This window comes from Thermobia domestica, chromosome 4, assembly GCF_964235325.1.
Source record: "Thermobia domestica chromosome 4, izTheDome1.hap1.1, whole genome shotgun sequence".
NCBI lineage: Eukaryota > Metazoa > Arthropoda > Insecta > Zygentoma > Lepismatidae > Thermobia > Thermobia domestica.
In genome coordinates, this window is record NC_137457.1 from 98251989 (window position 1) to 98270347 (window position 18359).

The 18359-nt window shown below is 32.5% G+C and overlaps 1 protein-coding gene across 1 annotated transcript in view; it reads left to right on the plus strand.

The window, feature by feature from the left end:
- LOC145683337 (trypsin-like) overlaps positions 1-18359 on the plus strand; it is an 883540-nt gene that overhangs the window by 648101 nt on the left and 217080 nt on the right. The window contains exon 4 of the mRNA XM_081754680.1: positions 7324-7468. Coding sequence (XP_081610806.1) covers positions 7324-7468 — 145 coding nt within the window. The remainder of the gene's footprint in view (positions 1-7323; positions 7469-18359) is intronic.

The following is an 18359-nucleotide window of genomic DNA, read 5'->3' on the forward strand; positions in this document are numbered from 1 at the left end:
CCAATTTGACTAACGCAAGAAAAATAACTCTTAATGCTCAGTACTGATATTAATATCCAAACCTTAATCTGTAAACCTAAAATTATTTAGATTCAAATTGACTATTTAAAAATATTTGAAAAATAAATACTAAAATTGATAAATAAATAAATAATATCACTTACATTAATAAGTAAATTGGAAAATAACTGAACATTTTGCTATTAAATATTAAAATTTAGGGAATAGCTAAAAGTTAATATAACATTAAGTGAAAGGGGGAGAGGTCGTAAATAAGTGATAATTTATACATTTAAAAATTCAAGAGGAAAGTTTGATTGAGAAAGAGTAAATAGGCATTTTAAGGGTAAGAAATGAATATATGAGAAAAGCATCCGGAAAGGGAATTCCAATCTGACAAAGAATATGACAAGTTACGATTTTAAATCTAAAATGTATCTTCATAGACGAAATTTTTGAGAATTAATAACTGCTATAAAAGTTCCCTCGGCGCGAGGATCCTAGTAATAGTTCAGATTTTCTGAAAGGAAAAACATCTTTGAAGAACATTCACCACATTGTGTGTACGAACCAATCCGCCCAATTTGCGGGCAGTCTAGACTGTGAGGCGCTTTTTTAATTAGGAAATTTCCACAACAAAAATCATGTGACGCCACAACAGCAGCAAAGGAATTCACTTTAAGACGAAGAAAATAGTAAAAGAAAAGAAAAAAAAGAAAGAAGTTTTGAGAGTTTAGAAGGAAATATAAAAATAAATAAAAACAAAAAAGCAATTCTCTACTAGCGGGTTATTAAAGATCCTAACCTTGCAATTACCTCCTATTGCAAAATAGTGGCCTCTTGAAAGACGTTAATTGCAGCTATTATTATGATTAGAAACAAAGGAAATAATGAGGGAGTGGGTTTCAGCATTTTGGTACAAGATTTGCACTGATAAACAAATGTGGTCATGTGCTACTCACAGCCCTATGCAAGTTCCTGTACAAACTCGATCTAGATTTTAGTAAGGAGGAACTCGAAGACTCACTTCAAAAAAAAATATCTGCCAAGAGACAACGAATAGAAATTCGAGTCTCGCAAATTATCCGTCTTTCGTAGACGATCATCCAAAATATTCAGAAAATGGTCAATAGCATTCTATATATTAAATTTAGTACATTTCTCTCAAAAGAATTATATTGTTGTACATCGGAATCTGCCTTGTTCCTAAAGCGCTAATGTGTGTCAGCAGTCAAAATACATAACCCCTCCAAAACAGATACCCACACATGCCCTTCAAAAAACAATTTGACAGTTACTTTCAGTAAAAGTGTTAATTCATCTGCAACCAAAGACAATCATTTGCTTCCTGAAAACTATTTAACTTCAGCAAACTTTACTTGATATATCAATTTCCGATTTATTGATGTAGTCCACTATAAACTGTTTCAATCAATCATAAATTTTCAGAAATGCGGACCAACACTTAACCATTTCTTCCTCATATACACATCCTCTATCATACCAGTATACAAATATTTATATATGAGATAGAAAGGGGCTTCATACTGAATAAACATTTGGTGCTTTTATTACGACGCAATTCATACAAGTAGAGGAATCAGACAACTATTCAATTAGAATAACCTCCATTACACCGAACCGAACTGAATATAAATATCTCCAGAAAACTTAGTTTATTTATACCTATAAACTCATAAAGGACACTAAACATTTGTATTTCTACTAGAAATAAAATTTGTAAAATTGTCCTTTTACGGAGCAGTTAATCAGCACATTTAACTCAGAAATAAAGGTTTTCTGAACACTGGCTAATGCTCGAAACTTGATGCTTCTGTTCCATTTTAAAGAAATTCTAACATTCCGATACACGAATAGTTTCGTATACCGATATCATGTAACTAATTGTATGTTGATTCCATTATTTACTATTTATTTGCGTGTGAAAATTTTAAATATTTTGTTTCGAATTTCCGGTCTTGGATAGCAAATCGAAATTCCTGTCGTACTAGGTGACAACAATTTTTTTTTCGTAATACTTACCGTGATTTCCAATGCCATGTACTTCATAACATGTACTTCTGATGGTTGAAGACTATTTGCATATAATCGTATACTCAATGTAAATTTTGTAGTAACACTATCAAACACTCACACGTACGTAAAAACAAAATACCAACCACCCATAAACACATCGAAGCTGACAATGATATTCCGAATGCTATTGCTCAATACACTGTCTTAGGTTATCAAAACAGTCGGTCACAAATAAGAGTGAGACGAAAGTAGAAAATCGTATCCTTTCGCTCAAATGAACCACAGATTGAAATATTATTTATAGCATCATTAGTTATCGTTGCCTGTTTAATAATCATACATAATACCATCACTATAACATTTCACCGAACAGTAACACTTGTCATTTGAAGAATACTAAAACTATGTCATTTGAAGAATAACGCTCGCCTTAATTTGGATCTCACAGGAGACAAAAGTAGTTAATTACGCCTAAATTTTAAGGATCACAGAGTGAAAGCAACCATCAAAATACTATCTGGCTAACTGATTGTTACGTAGCAGAACCGAACAAATTTAACAATACATTTTTACTATCATGTTCATACAACTAAACACATTGAATACAGTCATTTGTTCTAACCTCTAAATACAAATCACTAGCCTAAGTATATAGATTACGAAAAAAATACTTTTAAAATTTTGTTAATTGTGAGGGGAAACAACGAGGCGCAAAATCTCTTAAATCAATTTACACTAAGCAGTTAAGAACTTCATAGAAAATCACAGTTCAGATGTGATTTTCTTCTTTGTTCCAATATCCGTCTTTGTGGCTCCCAGTAAATATTGAAAACCCGTAACTTTGTGGCTCCTACGTCAAAATGTTAGGTTTATAGATTTCCAGGTTTAAATTGCTGCTAGATATTTGATCTCTGCTTTATTATGGTACGTATTCATTTTGAATAACTCCAGTCTATTCTATTTCTAGTTATATTTGTTCGCAGCTAAGCACACAATCTCCGGCATACTAATTTCGAAGTAGTACTCGCACGACTTGATTGAAATTTGTTCTTTGATCCCGAAATTTGTTTCGTCATAAGTCAAACGTCAGAGACCTTGGCCCGGAGTCAATGACCTAGGGCTACTTACAAACCCTACTCTAAATTTTGGCAGGGGTACCTTGGCCGACAACATAAATTTTGGCAGGGGTACATAGGACCACCCACTTAAATTATGGAAATTGCCAAATCTAAAAACTGGGTATGGTACCTTAGGACCAGGGTATCTACCTTTATTAGTATTGGGGGCTTATCTCGTTTCTTTCATGAGAAAAAATTCCCAAAAAGTTACATTTCAGGAACTTTGACCTACTTTAATCCCTTTGATGATGTGTTATTACCCAATATAGTTATATCTGCGTATACAGGGGTCCGTTCCCTTTCATAAGATATAGCTATATTAATGTACTCCTTTAAATTTTAGGAAAGGTACATTGCCCCCCCCCTTAAATTTTGGAAATTGCTAATTTGAACATTTGCTATTATAGTATAAGACACTAATATATATTGTGAACACTCGTACTTCTATTATGGTCCGTCTAGCAGTACGGATGTAATAACATATCCATATTTTTGTTCATAAAATAAAATGCATAAAATATTAAGACCCTAAATAAACATATCTATGTAAATCATGTTTACTTTTGATTGCTTAGTGTACCAATATATGAGAACGATTCCATAGTGTTCCAATCTTATTTTCCATATCAAGTATCATACGTTAAATTCAGTGCATTAACATTTTTTAATTAACTTTAAATTCTTTATACTATGTTTTGTTACGTCTGTGAGTAGTTTATAAATATAATAATAGTTTATAACAACCTGAGTCGTGTATTTAAATTATATCATACTAAAGTAAGATGGAATTATATCAAATATTTAAACTGGCATATTTATATTCGAGCAATAGATCCTTCTTAACTATTTCTAAAATCTGCCTATCATGCAATATGTTGACGAATAAACCAATCTAAATATGAAGAATATACGTTACGTTATCAAGGAAAGCAATATGTACAACAGAAGCAAATACAAGGTACTACAGTAGATATATGTGCTATCCCGGCAGAAAATTAAAAAAAGAACATAAACATAACTAAAATGTGTATTATGTATGCAAACAATCGGAACTACGTTAAGATTTGAGAGGAAGTGCAAAAGACACTCCAAACAATCTTTAATAGAATCGTTGATTGCGAAAACCGGTCATCTCCATTGAAGCTAATTTAAGAAGAGTGAATAACAGAACTATTTTTTTTTATTATACGTCTGACATATACATCTGTTTTCATTTTCGTACAGTAGAACTGACATTTGTCAATTTTCCAAAAATTATAATAACCCTATATTTCAGATACATAGTAATTAAGAAAGTTATTTTTCTTCACTCCTCTCAAATTAGCTTAGATGAGATTACCGGTTTTCGAACTCAAAGATTTAATTCTGTTGATGATTACAAGTTCGAGAAGTATTTTCACGTTCTCCAATGTTATCCGAATGCTTCAATCATGCCAGAAAATTCGAGATAAAAAGTAAATATCTCCCACGTTTTGAGAATTACTTGTTTCAATTGCTTATAGACTGCAGGGTATATTTCCTGATTTTCATAATTCGAAAATAATAAGTTTAATTGATATGAAGTTATATTGTTAACAAAAAAGGTGTTACAAACTCATTTTGCATGCAATTCGAATTGTAAAATATCATTTTCCTTCCAAAACGCATGAAATAGCGGGTATCAGTAATAAAAAAAATGTTTTTGCTCTGAGATATTCTCACCAGCATATATTAGTACAGACTATAACTCAGTTCGGAATTAAAGGCGAAGTTAGATAATGTATCTAATACCGAATGATGTCACATGTCTGCAGGCAACAATAGATTTAAAATAACAATGTTATTAACTGTACACTATTTATTAAGTTTACTCCTTGCATCTTAATCAATTAATATTAATACAACACATAATTCATTGAAAAACATACTGGAAATAATAGTCTGTCGTAAGCAAATTTAAATCAATCTTCACCCATTTTGAAAATGTTATATTTCTCATACACTTAAATATTTTATCGAAAGCAAAACTATTGTTATCGTCCAGAATATTCAGAAAATTGTTATAAAAATATTAAGGTTTTGTTTCAGATCGACTTCGGAACTTTTAATGCAATCTATCTATCTATATATATATCTGTCCGTCTGTCTGTCTATTTTATGATTTGGAACAAAAGATACTATACAATTTCCAACAACATTCAAAATGCAGTACCAACAATTAGTTGCTCTATCATTATCTCCTAACCCAGTTATAAATCAATGCTCTTGAACGAATGAAAGGATTCCGATTACTGAAATATGCCTATTTTCTTCAATTTAATATGATGCTCAATATTCATGGAGTTGTTTTTATGATAGGCAAATAAGTCGTGAAAGATTGTATTAATGAAACAAATTAGATGGTCTGAAGTATCTTTTCTGGCAGAACGTCGGTACAGAATTACATATAATTTATGAATGTGATGCTTTTCCGCCAGTTTGGAAATTTTGTAAGCATTTTAATCTGTAAAGTTTTGGACGATAATAATATACCTAACAATAACTTCATATTAGGCTATTTTATCTTCAAAAGGGCAATTGCTATTTCTCTCTCTATTTATTGATTATTTTAGCACGTAGTAAAACATATTGCAACTTCAATTGTCCTCTAGATTTTTGTGTATCAATATTAGCCAATTACAGTATGCTAAAAATAATACTTATATAGAAGCTTTATCTCAAAATAATATTGTACCCTTCATAAATATATGGACAATTTGGACATACAATGACTTTCTTAATACCTTCAACGAGCAAGAACTTATCTATAAAATATAACGTACACTTATATGTTGTGTATAAATACGAAAATTTAAATTTGTAAACCAGGGTACAGTCTTGTTTATGAAATATTGATAATATAACTTAAAAACCTCTCTCTCTCTCTCTCTCTCTCTCTCTCTCTATATATATATATATATATATATATATATATATATATATATATATATATATATACATTGTTATGTATATTCATGTTCATGTGTATATACATACAACAATTTGCTTTATATTTATATATTTTTAGTACAGTAGAGCGTCGATTATCCGAAGTAATTGCGGGACATGGGTGTTCAGAAAACTGGTTTGTTCGGATAATCGAACTCTACATGTTTATTTGCCATGCATGGAGCGGCACGTCTCAACTCTAAGCTGGCGCAGCTGTTGCTGTTATCAGCTTTGATACTGACGCTACTTCTGCAGCCAGTACCAAACCGACAGAAGTGTGCTGATTGTTGAAACACAGCGACTGGCGGCTTGGCGGGTCAGCAGCGCCTTATGAAAGCCCTATTAGAAGCAATGTTACGCCAGCGGTGACTCAGTGCGGCGACTACTGTGGGAATCTTGGTTTGGGAGTGAGGGGAATGATGGACGGTAGGGTGGGAGAGTAACAGGTGCGAGCGAGTACACAGTTCGGTTAAGCGGTCGTTCGGTTGACCGACTTTCGGATGATCGACGCTCTACTGTATATGCAATATTACAAGTGTATCTTGTTATTCTTTACAACGTTAGTTTGATTTATTCACTCGAAACATATTCTCATATGTTACAACTTATAAAACCATCATTTTATAGCTATGTATATATTAATTACTTTTAGCTATTAGAAACAAATCGTCTGCATTAGCAATTAAGCGTATACGTCAATTTTAAAGTTCATGTTTCTTAAGAACGAATGGCTATTGCAAAGTTACAAATCTCTTAACTGTATATTTTAAATGAAAGTGTTATGGTGCATTGTCAAACCATATATCACCGTTATTATTATTATTATTATTATTATTATTATTATTATTATTATTATTATTATTATTATTACAACTATAACCATAACTAACAATAATAATAATGTAGGTAGTTTACATTGCCGTTAAATCAGATGTTATGTTTTAATTACAAGTCACTTTTTATTGAATATGAAAAAATATGAACTTTAAAAGTAATGCCATGATAATAGCATCATCTTTTGCAAGAATACTGTCATATTTAACAGCTCCAATTAGTATATATATTCAACAATTATTTCATGTTACTATTTACATAATTTAAGCAGCTATGGTGTTTAAAGTAATTAGATATTATGATTAAAAGTGATGAACTGATACGGGTACCTCAAATTATACCATTATTGTTTACATTTTCGTTCCAGACATAACATTACTTTATATACAATAAGAGCTGGAATTCTAAATTTAAAATATAAAGGACAGCCACGATACATATCTGCAATACATATCCACCCAAAGTACTCTATGGAGACAACGATACCTGACCATGACATTGGTCTGATGGAGGTAAAGTACTTTATTTAAATTACGAACTATAAGCAACTATACTATAATATATATATGAAGTACCTCAACTTTTACATTGATATATACATCAATATTTGTGTTTTTGTTACGCCTATATATGGTCAAAACTACATATTAATCATACTCTTGCTTGTAGTCATTTAAGCATGCATGTTGCTCTGTATCACTCCATCATCGCGGCTAACACTGAAATGCATAGCAGATAACGGAAGAAAATAATAATAATGATTTGCCAGTATGAACATATGTCAAATAACATACATAATACTTATGAGATCTAGGAATGATATGCAGGAAACACAATTTATTATAATAGTATATTTAATTGAATAGTAATTATTCATTTTACTGGCATTTTAAGAATACACTGTGGTTAAAAAGACGATAGATAGAATATAGCCTGTCTTTAAATAATATAAGCATGCGGCTACTACTAACAATTAGTTTGAAACTAGAAGATAAACATTTAAGTTCAATAATGTCATACAATATCTAAATATAACCTGATAATGTATCAACATACACATGGTAGTAGGCAAGTTATTTTATTTCTAGAGTACTTTATGATTAATGTGATAGCATAATGTTTAGCTAACACAGTCGCCTATTTATTTTATCACAATACTTTGCTTAACATACGAAAAAATAGAAATTAACATTAAAGAATTCTCTTTCTTCTGTAAAGATATATGTGATACTTTTAATATCTTAACCAATAACTGAGATAGTGAATTTTGACTGAGATAGTGAAAAATATATACACAATGTTAAAGACCCTTTAAAAATAAAATTTGTTCCATCTACAAATCTTAATTAGTAAGCGAGATGCAGAGTTTTATTTAAACCTCTATTTATGTGCTATCAGTCACACAAAGTACAAAAGCACATACCATCCAGCCTGATGCAAGAAGGCTGCCACGCACATCTTTCTTTCTCAAACAACTTGTTAGAAGAACATGACTTGCTACACGCAATATACTTTATTCTCACGCTTACACCATCTCTCTCACACGCACAACATTCTCTCCAGTCGACGTTAGCAAAAAGGAGATAATGCATGGAACATATCGATGAGGTATTCAGATGATGTATTCTAGCCATGGGAGGAAACGTCATAGTCCTGGGTTGGAGATTCAGGTGAATACATATGAGATATGTATTATATATACGTCGATGGGATATGTATGATATATAATTCCATGAGATATGTATTATATATACTTCGATAAGAAATATTCCCTCTTTCACTTCTACAGTTATTACTTAAATACCTTATGCCAAAACACTTATCGCGGTCTTTATATAAATTGCAGTGTTGAAAACTAATTTGACAAATATAATCATGTAAACCCCAAATATCTTCAAAATGGTTATTTTGACTCCACAACGTTTCAATGTTGTACCTCCACAAATAAGGATTAGGGCATTTTTTGATAAACATTATGAGTTGGATAAGCTTAATATCCATATTTTAAACTGGAAAATAATATATTTCAGATTTTAATGCACCGATTTTCAAAATAGAAATTTGCAGGTAGGTTTAACTTATGCTTAATGAGCTCATTGTTTATAGTTTCACCCTTAAAATACCCTATCTAACATAGCCAAGCTATGTATCTCAGCTCCTATTTAACATTTTGAAACGTAAAATCAGATGCTGATTCTATTTAATGTCAAAAGAACTCACCTCGTACTTTCACCCATAGACTAATACAAACTAGTACTTTAAATTTAAAATTTTAATTGAAATCGATATTTGAAAATCTCTGCTCCTAATTAAGATACTATAAAATCAAACTGTGTAGCTTATAGTTACCTCGATATATCCACACCAATGCATCCCCCTACTAATTTCAAAATTTCATATCTGAGTTTTCAGTTATGACGAATAAAAAAATTTAAACGATATTTAACAAAGGATTAAACTAAGTTTTCTGTAATACATCAAAAGTTGCATACTGCTAGAGGTAAGACTACAAATAGATATTACGATATTAAATCAATAAAAAACTTAATTCGTCTATTATATATATACAGTGGCGTATATAGGGGGCTTCCGGGCTTAAGCCCCCCTCCGAAATCTTACATACTATAGTAATCTATACGAAATATCTTGGAGAATTTTCACATTTTCAGGCAAAGCCGCCCGCTCGAAAGTTAGCAAAGCCCCCGAAACAAAATCGTAAATATATATACGTGCGTGTGTGTGTGTGTATTTATATGTAATTATAAGTTTGGGCACTGGTATTAGAATCTCCAGTTTACCTAGTTTTCAATTGGAAAGAATGACTTCTTAAGCTCTGTCCACCGATCATACTTTTAGGAAGATTCACACAAGTTCAAATGATAGAAATCTTCAACTCTATCTTAAACATTTTAATAAACATTTTCAAATCTCTAATAGTAATGAATCTAGTTTGAGGATACACATTAACTGCTCGCTCTTCCCTTATAGATTTTCTGAAAAAAAGAAAGATTTATTCTTGAAAGATATTTGATGCATAGAAAATCCGTTATTTATTGGTTTCATACCAAAATAATGTATAAATAGTTTATATTTTTTTACACCTTTCATTACTTGCTCTATATCTTCATTATATATTTGTGGCAATAATGAATTATATTTCCTATCTTAATGTTCAAAGCTCGTTCACTTGTATTGTGTTCGAATTACTTTCCATAATGTTATTTTTTAAGCTTTGCGTTTCTCTAAATTTTGTAATTTAACGGTTTTTGAGACACACATATCATATTTCTTGTTTAAATAGAAAGCCAATTCTTATTTATTATATAAAAAGCCCTTGATTTAAAATTTTATTTTTACTGTAATAACAACCTTTATGATAAATATCTAAATAAAAACTCTGAAAATGAAATCTAAAACTAACTTAATTATTCTAAAACTTTTCTACTACTTTCTTATACTTATGACTATAAGTAAAGTTTTTGGCCAATTGAAACTTCTTACTAGCTACTGCTTGTGCAAAATCTACTTGAATTCTTGTACTAGTTCTCTAGTTTATACATACCTTATTTATTTTACTTGAATTTATTACATTGGACTCCTTTTAATGACCTCATAGGGTTTGTCATAAATTTCTGTATTTTCTAAACACTGTAATATTCATAAGAAACCTAGGACGCGGGTACATAGTTCGTTGGCTTTTACAAGTTTACAAACAGAGTTTACATACACATGATACACATGAACACTTTTACGTAGACATGTCTTTTTAAGATACGCATGAACACAGGCACAAATCGCAAAAGTTTTACATATGAACAGAACAGATTGATTTTGTAAGAATAAATTTTTAAGAGTTGTATCATATTAATAGAATATACAGTTTTTCTAATTTATTTTACATATAGCCTTTTCATATCTCCTCAACCAACAGAACACAGAATTCTAAGAGATATCTTTATACGATTTCCAATATTAACAAATCATTTAGCTTGTTTCTTTTAAAATTTTATGTATAGGCTTTTTTAAAGTTTTACCCTAATGAAAGAAAAAACAGAACTACAAGGACAAAATCTTTAGATATTTTAAAATATAAACTGAAGAACTGTTTCTTTTAAATTTTTGTATAGGCTTTCGTTAAGATTTTTCTCCAATTATTAGCACCGAAAAGACATCAAACTTAACATCCTTTGAAAGTTTAACATAAAGCAGACTATATATCCAGTCTCACGTTTTTATGTTCAGGCTGTTCTTAAGGTGTTATCCAAACTAAAGAATTTGCTTACGATTTAACATACAATTTTCTCTATTATCTGCCTATTTAATAACTCTCCTTAGCATGCTGACGAATACTATTACTTTGTATAACTCTCTGCTTTAAAATTATTGATAAAAGGATATCTCCATTTAGTTCTCATACTTTCTCGGTCATAAGACTGTTTAAAACTGTCCATCGAAATAAATACCTTGCTTATAGCTTACAAATGTTATTTTTCTTAAAACTCACTGCTCTAAAATCTTCGATACCAATATGGTTACAATTCAAAACGTTTGCTAACAGTGTTACAAATTACCTGTAATCTTAATTCTTCACAAATCTATTTTTACACAGAATTTGCATATACCCTACACTTCATATAGTTTGTTCTTACCATCGTATTCGTGTACGTTTTTGTCTATTTATATAGTAAAATGGGGCCCAACTTATTAGGTTCTGCTACTTTAAATATTTGATAGTTATTATGTAGAGGAAGAATTACTGAAGAGATTTGGTTTGTCCTTTTAACTGAAACCCTTACACGATAATAATTTACTTACAGATATCGGGAATATAATTTATGCACACGGAGAAGAACAATTAGAGAGTTTTAGACAAATTACGAACCCCTTCTGTGATAATAAAATTATTTGCTAAGCTACGGACATTAGTGACTGCGAGAACACTACGACTGACTGCGACAAAATTACCAAACACTAGTTAAGCCATAATATATATTGTGGCCACAATACAGCCACTATACATAACAGGGTTGGAGGCCACAATATATTATACCAAATATTGCGAGCCAAAGAGTTGCTATGATCTTGTTCGAGATTGCTTAAGTATTTTAAATAATCATGAGAAGTATCTCAAGAACGCTCCATTTCATAAAGTGCCTATCTTTTGAATGTAGGAGAAATTAGTTAATACTTTAGAATATAGTTGTTGATGTGTAGATAGTGAGCCAGCTAAAGTTTTCCAGGATGTTTAATGGGAAACTTTAAATACAAGGAAGTTGACTGGTGTTTCTGTAATAGTATTAGACAGATAAGAGGACTTCTAAAAACAAGTTTATTACGCTTTGTCTGCTTTTAGTTTCAAGTTATTACCTATTAAGTTAATTTATATTACCAACCTAGAAAATAGTCTTTCTGACGAAGTAGTTATTAGTCAGTCGTGTTATCTTAAAAGTTGAAAGAAAATTCGTATCTAAATCCAATATGTTATTTTCCACAATTCCTTCTACTGTTTCTATTCTCGAAATGGTAATTGTTGATATTGAAAAGTAAGTTTCGAAGTGCTCAGGGGAAGAGTTAATGCAACAAGGTCTTTGAAACGGTACAAATTACTGAAATTCGTCCATTAAGTAAGTATACAATCCAGAATACTTGAAGAGGATTGGCTGCTGCCAGGAGACAATCAGAAACAAGATGTCTCTCCTGCATCTCATAGTTTCTGATGAAGCCAAAATGTTAGTTGGCGAAACTGTAACATGTATGTACTTTATTATGTGAATATATTGTTTTGCTCAGCAAATAGTTTGTTTGCTTTTAAGTATACACAAAGCAAAGCTTCTACTTATGGAAAACATTACAGTTGGTGTGGAACGGAAGGACATGAGGAGAACTTAGATATCCAAGATGCAACAAGTGTGGTTCCTGAGGCAGTGTTTAGTGGAACACGTTACACCAAAAGGCTTAAGGATAGACAAAAAGGGAGTGGGGCGTGAATCAAGCAGGTACAAAAGACTCATTAAGAAGATTAACGAAGAACTGATTTGGAATGAGATTAGGATTAGATAAAGTTTTTTCAGCTTTGAATGGAGAAAAGACCGTGAAGTTAAAAAGTAGCACTAGTAATAGCTTGTTGATATTTACTAGGAATATAATTATTAACAGACTGGAAGTGTCAGAAAAGGATTTTAATAAGAAAACCAAGGAAAGATTAACGGAAAGTCGGTTAGGGAGGAAGTCAAAGGAGGAGGAAGACAGTAATAGGTGGTTGACGTTGTCGGACGATGGAAAGAAATTGTTGAGTTTATGCTATAGGTTTAAAGTGCAAGAACAAAGAGTGTATGCAGAAGAGGTTATACAGGGAGCAAGCCATAGTTCAACTTCAGGACAAGGAGATAAGGGATAAGATAAGGAGAATGGCTACGGTGATTGTGGAAAGGAGCATAAAGAAGCCAAAGGGGAACATTTCAAAACACGAGTACAGTGTGTTGAGGGATACAAAGAAGAGGAAAGACATATGTGTACAACAAGCGGACAAAGGTGGTGCTATCGTGGTGATGGAAAACAATGACACAAAGAAAATATGAATGATATCTTTGATTATACTTACGAGGTGATAGGTGAAAGGACTATGTGTGAGGAAATTAAAGAAAAATTTTCGCATCACTAAAGGAGGTAGGATACCGGTAATGAAAGGTTCATCAGGATTAGGTAAAGCTGAGACCAGTATTAGATTTAAGAGGAAATATATTTAAACCATGGGAGGAGGAGTTAAGGAAGGTTATAGAAATGTTAAGGATGCAACAAGACAGTAGCAGTGTGAAAAACTCGGTTGAGTTAAGGAAAAGGTTGGAGGAAGTATGGCAGAGCGAAGCTAAAACAATCTTGTTCAGATTTAATGTGAAGGCTATGTTTCCAAGTCTAAGAATGAACAGTATTCTTAAAGTCATTACTGAATTGATGAAGGATATGAAGATCAATGGTTGGAGGAGAGAAGGTCTGAAGCAGGTTCTGAAGACTATATGGGATAACAGTTACTGTGTTATAGGTGACAAATTAGTGAAGGTTAAAGAAGGGCTAAGCATAGGTTCTAGGTTGAGTCCAGTGCTAGCAGAAATTAATATGAACGACTTGGAGAAGAAAATAAGGATGCAAGGAACAGACAAATTAGTTTTTTTCTTGCTAGATATGTTGACACGATTATTTGGGGATTTGGAAAGGAACTGTAAGGCAATTAGAAAAGATTGTAAAATATATTGAGGATACATAAGGAATTAAGTGAAAAAGAAAGTTGGTCGCCAATTTGATGTCAAGATAGCGACCACATAGTGAAAAACAATTTCTACCATAGAGATACTAACAAACATTTTTGTGCTCAATTTGTGCTGATTTATCCTGCAATTATTAACATTTTTTGCTGCAATAATTACAAAATGAACAAAAAAACAAAACAGGTTGGTCGCCAAACAGACGACCAGTTAGCTACCACATCTCGGAAAAAACAATTTCAAACACACTATACCAGCAACTAATTTTTTGCTAATATATCTATAGATTTTAGAATGTGCTCCGCAATAGTTACACAATAAAATAGAAATAAATTGCTCGCCAAATTGACGTTATGTTAGCGATCAGGTTGGTAAACCAACCCCTACAATAAGATACTAACAAAAAAATTTGTGCTCAATTTGTGCTGATTTATGCTGCAGGTATTGGAACTTTTTCTGCAATAATTACAGAATCAAGAGAAAACGAAACCGGTTTGACAACAAGATGACGTCCAGCTAGGAACGAAAAGATTAAAATGTCAGCGACCACTCTTTCTACACTTGAAAAAGAAAATTAATCCTTGTGATGTAATTGTCTCCCGATACTTGTATTTATGCAGTACAAAGTAGAATTTGTGCTCGCACAGTTAACTAGATACAAGCCTTTAACAAAAAATTTAGGGCAAAAATTAAAATTTCAGCGACAACCCTTTCTACATTTGAATGAGGAAATTAATGCTTCCGATGGAAGTGACTCCCGATGCTTGTATTTGTGCACCAGAAAGCTTTGTGCTGCACAAATACAAGCATCGAAGACACTTCTATCGGAAGCATTAATTTCCTCTTTCAAGTTTAGGAAGAGTGCTCGCTGAAATTTTAAAATTTTCCGCTTCTTCTTTTAATGCCTTCCATTTAATTTACTGTGGGAGCACAAATTCTGCTATGTGCTGCACAAATTCATGCATCGGGAGACACTTCCATCGCAAGCACTAATTTCCTCTTTCAAGTGTACAAAGGGTGGTCACTGAAATTTTAATACTTCCCTTCACTTTTTACTAATGCCTTGCATCTAATTAACTGAGTGAGCACAATTTCTGCTTTGTGCTGCACAAACATAAGTATCAATAAACACTTCCATCGCAAGCACTAATTTCCTGCTTCAAGTGTATAAAAGATGATCGCTGAAATTTTAATATTTTTTTTACTTTTTATTAATATAGTGTATGTAATTAGATGTCCGAGCACAAAGAGAAGAATCGGAGTCATTTCCATCGAAAGCATTACTTTCATCTTTCAAGTGTAGAAAGGGTGGTCGCTGAAATTTTAATATTTTTCGCTTTTTTTAATGCCTTGTATCATAGTAATTGTGCGAGCACATATTCTGCTTTGTGTTGCACAAATAAAAGCATCAGGTGACACTTCCATCGCAAGCATCAATTTCCTTTTTCAAGTGTGGGAAGGGTGGTCTCTGAAATTTGAATATTTCTATCTTCTCATTATTAATGTATTGTATCTAATTAACAGTGCGAGCACAATTCTGCTTTCTGCTGCACAAATATAAAAACCGACAGACACTTCCATCGCAAGCATTACTTTAGTCTTTCAAGTGTAGAATGGGTGGTCGCTGAAATTTTTCTATTCCCCTCAATTTTTTATTATTGTCTTGTGTCTAAGTAATTGTGCGAGCACAAACTCAGCATTGTGCTGCAACAAATGAAAGCGTTGAGAGGTACTTCCAACGCAAGCACTAATTTCCTCTTTCAATTTTAGAAAGGGTGGACACTGAAATTTTAATAAGACCTTCAACTTTTTACTTACGTCTTGTGTCTAATTAACAGTGCGAGCACAAATACTGATTTGTGCTGCACAAATACAAATATCGAAAGACACATCTTTCGCAAGCACTAATTTCCTCATTCAAGTGTAGGAAGTGTCGTCGCTGAAATTTTAATATTTCCCTCCACTTATTATTAATGCCTTGTAACTAATTAACTGTGACAGCAAAAATTCTGCAATGTACCCAAGCATTGATTTCAAACCCAAGCATTGATTTCCTCTTTCGCTTCTTTTCGCTTCTTTTTTTAATAGCTTGTAACTATGTATTTTTTGCGAGCACATATTCTGCTTTGTGCTGCACAAATACAATCATCGACAGGCACTTCCATCACCAGCATTAATTTCCTCTTTCAAGTGAAGAAAGGGTGGTCGCTGATATTTTAATATTTCCCTCTACTTAATAATAATGTATTTTATATAATTAACAGTGCGAGCAGAAATTCTGCTTTGTGCTGCACAAATAAAAGAAGCGAGAGTCTATTCCATCGCAAGCATTAATTTCTTCTTTCAAGTATAGAAAAGATGGTCGCTGAATTTTAATATTTCCCTCTAGCTTTTACTAATAGCTTGTATCTAATTAACTGCGCGAGCGCAAATTCTTGTTTGTGCTGCACAAATACAAGCATCCAGAGACACTTCCATCGCAAGCATTAATTTCCTCTTTCAAGTGTTGGAAGGGTGTTCTCTGAAATTGTAATACATTTCTCTTCATTTTTATTAACTTTTATCTAGCTAATTCCGCGAGCACAAATTCTGCTTTGTGCTGCACAAATACAAGCATTGGAAGACACTTCTATCAAAATCGTTAATATCCTCTTTCAAGTTCAGAAAGGGTGGCCGCCGAAATTATAATATTTCAATCTACTTTTTATAAGTGCCTTGTATGTAATTAACATTCTGACCAAAAATTCTGCTTTTTGCTTCACAAACACAACCATTAAGAAACACTTCCATGGCAAGAATTAATTTCTGCTTTCAAGTGTAGGATGGGTGGTCGCTGAAAATTTACTATTTCATCCGATTTTTACAACGCCTTGTGTCTAAGTAACGGTGCGAGCAGAAATTCTAATTTGTGCTTCAGAAATACAAGCATCAAGAGACACTTCAATCGTAAGCATTAATTTCCTCTTTCAAGTGTAGAAAGGATGGTGCTGTAATTTTCATATTTCCCACTTCCTCTTGTTAATACTGCGTATCTAACTACCTGTGCGAGCACAAATTCTGCTTTGTGCCTCACAAGTACAAGCTTCAAGAGACATTTTCATCGGAAGCATTAATTTCCTCTTTCAAGTGGGAAAAGATGGTCGCTTTAATATTAACTTTTTCTGCTCTTTTCTTAATGCCTTGTATCTAATTAACTGTGGGAGCCAAATTCTGCTTTGCGCTCCACAAACTCAAGCATTTGGATACACTTACATCGCAAGCATTAATTTACTCTTTGAAGTGTGGAAAGAGGGGTCGCTGAAATTTTAATTTTTCCCGCTTCTCTTTTAATGCTTTCTATCTAATTAACTGTGCGAGCACAAATTCTTGTTTGTGCTGCAGAAATACATGCATCGAGAGACACTTCCATCGCAAGCATTAATTTTGTCTTTCCATTGTAGAAAAGGTGGCAGCGTAAATTTTACTATTTCCCTCGACTCTTTACTAACGCATTGTGTCTAAGTAACTGTGCGAGCACAAATTCAGATTTATGCGGCACAAATACATGTTTTGAGATATAGTTCTATCGCAATCACTAATTTCCTCTTTCAAGTGTAGAAAGCGTGGTCGCTGAAATTTTAATATTTCCTTCTACTTTTTACTACTTCCTTGTATCTAATTAACTTTGCGAGCACAAATTCTGCTTTGTGTTGCAAAAATACAAGCATCGAGAGACACTTTCATCGCAAGAATTAATTTCTCCTTTCATGTGTAGCAAAGGTGGTCGCTGAAATTGTAATATTTTTCTCTTCATTTTTAATGAATTGTATCTAGCAAATTCTACGAGCACAAATCCTGCTTTGTGCTGCACAAATACAAGCATCCGTAGACACTTCCATCAAAAGCATTAATTTCCTTTTTCAAGTGTAGAAAGGGTGGTCGCCGAAATTATAACATTTCAATCTACTTTTTATAAGTGCCTAGTATCTAATAAAATTTGTGACCAAAAATTCTGCTTCTTGCGTCACAAATACAACCATTAAAAAACTCTTCCATGGCAAGCACTAATTTCTGCTTTAAAGTGTAGGAAGGGTGGTCGCTGAAAATTTACTATTTCATCTACTTTTTACAACGCCTTGTGTATAAGTAACTGTGCGAGCACAAA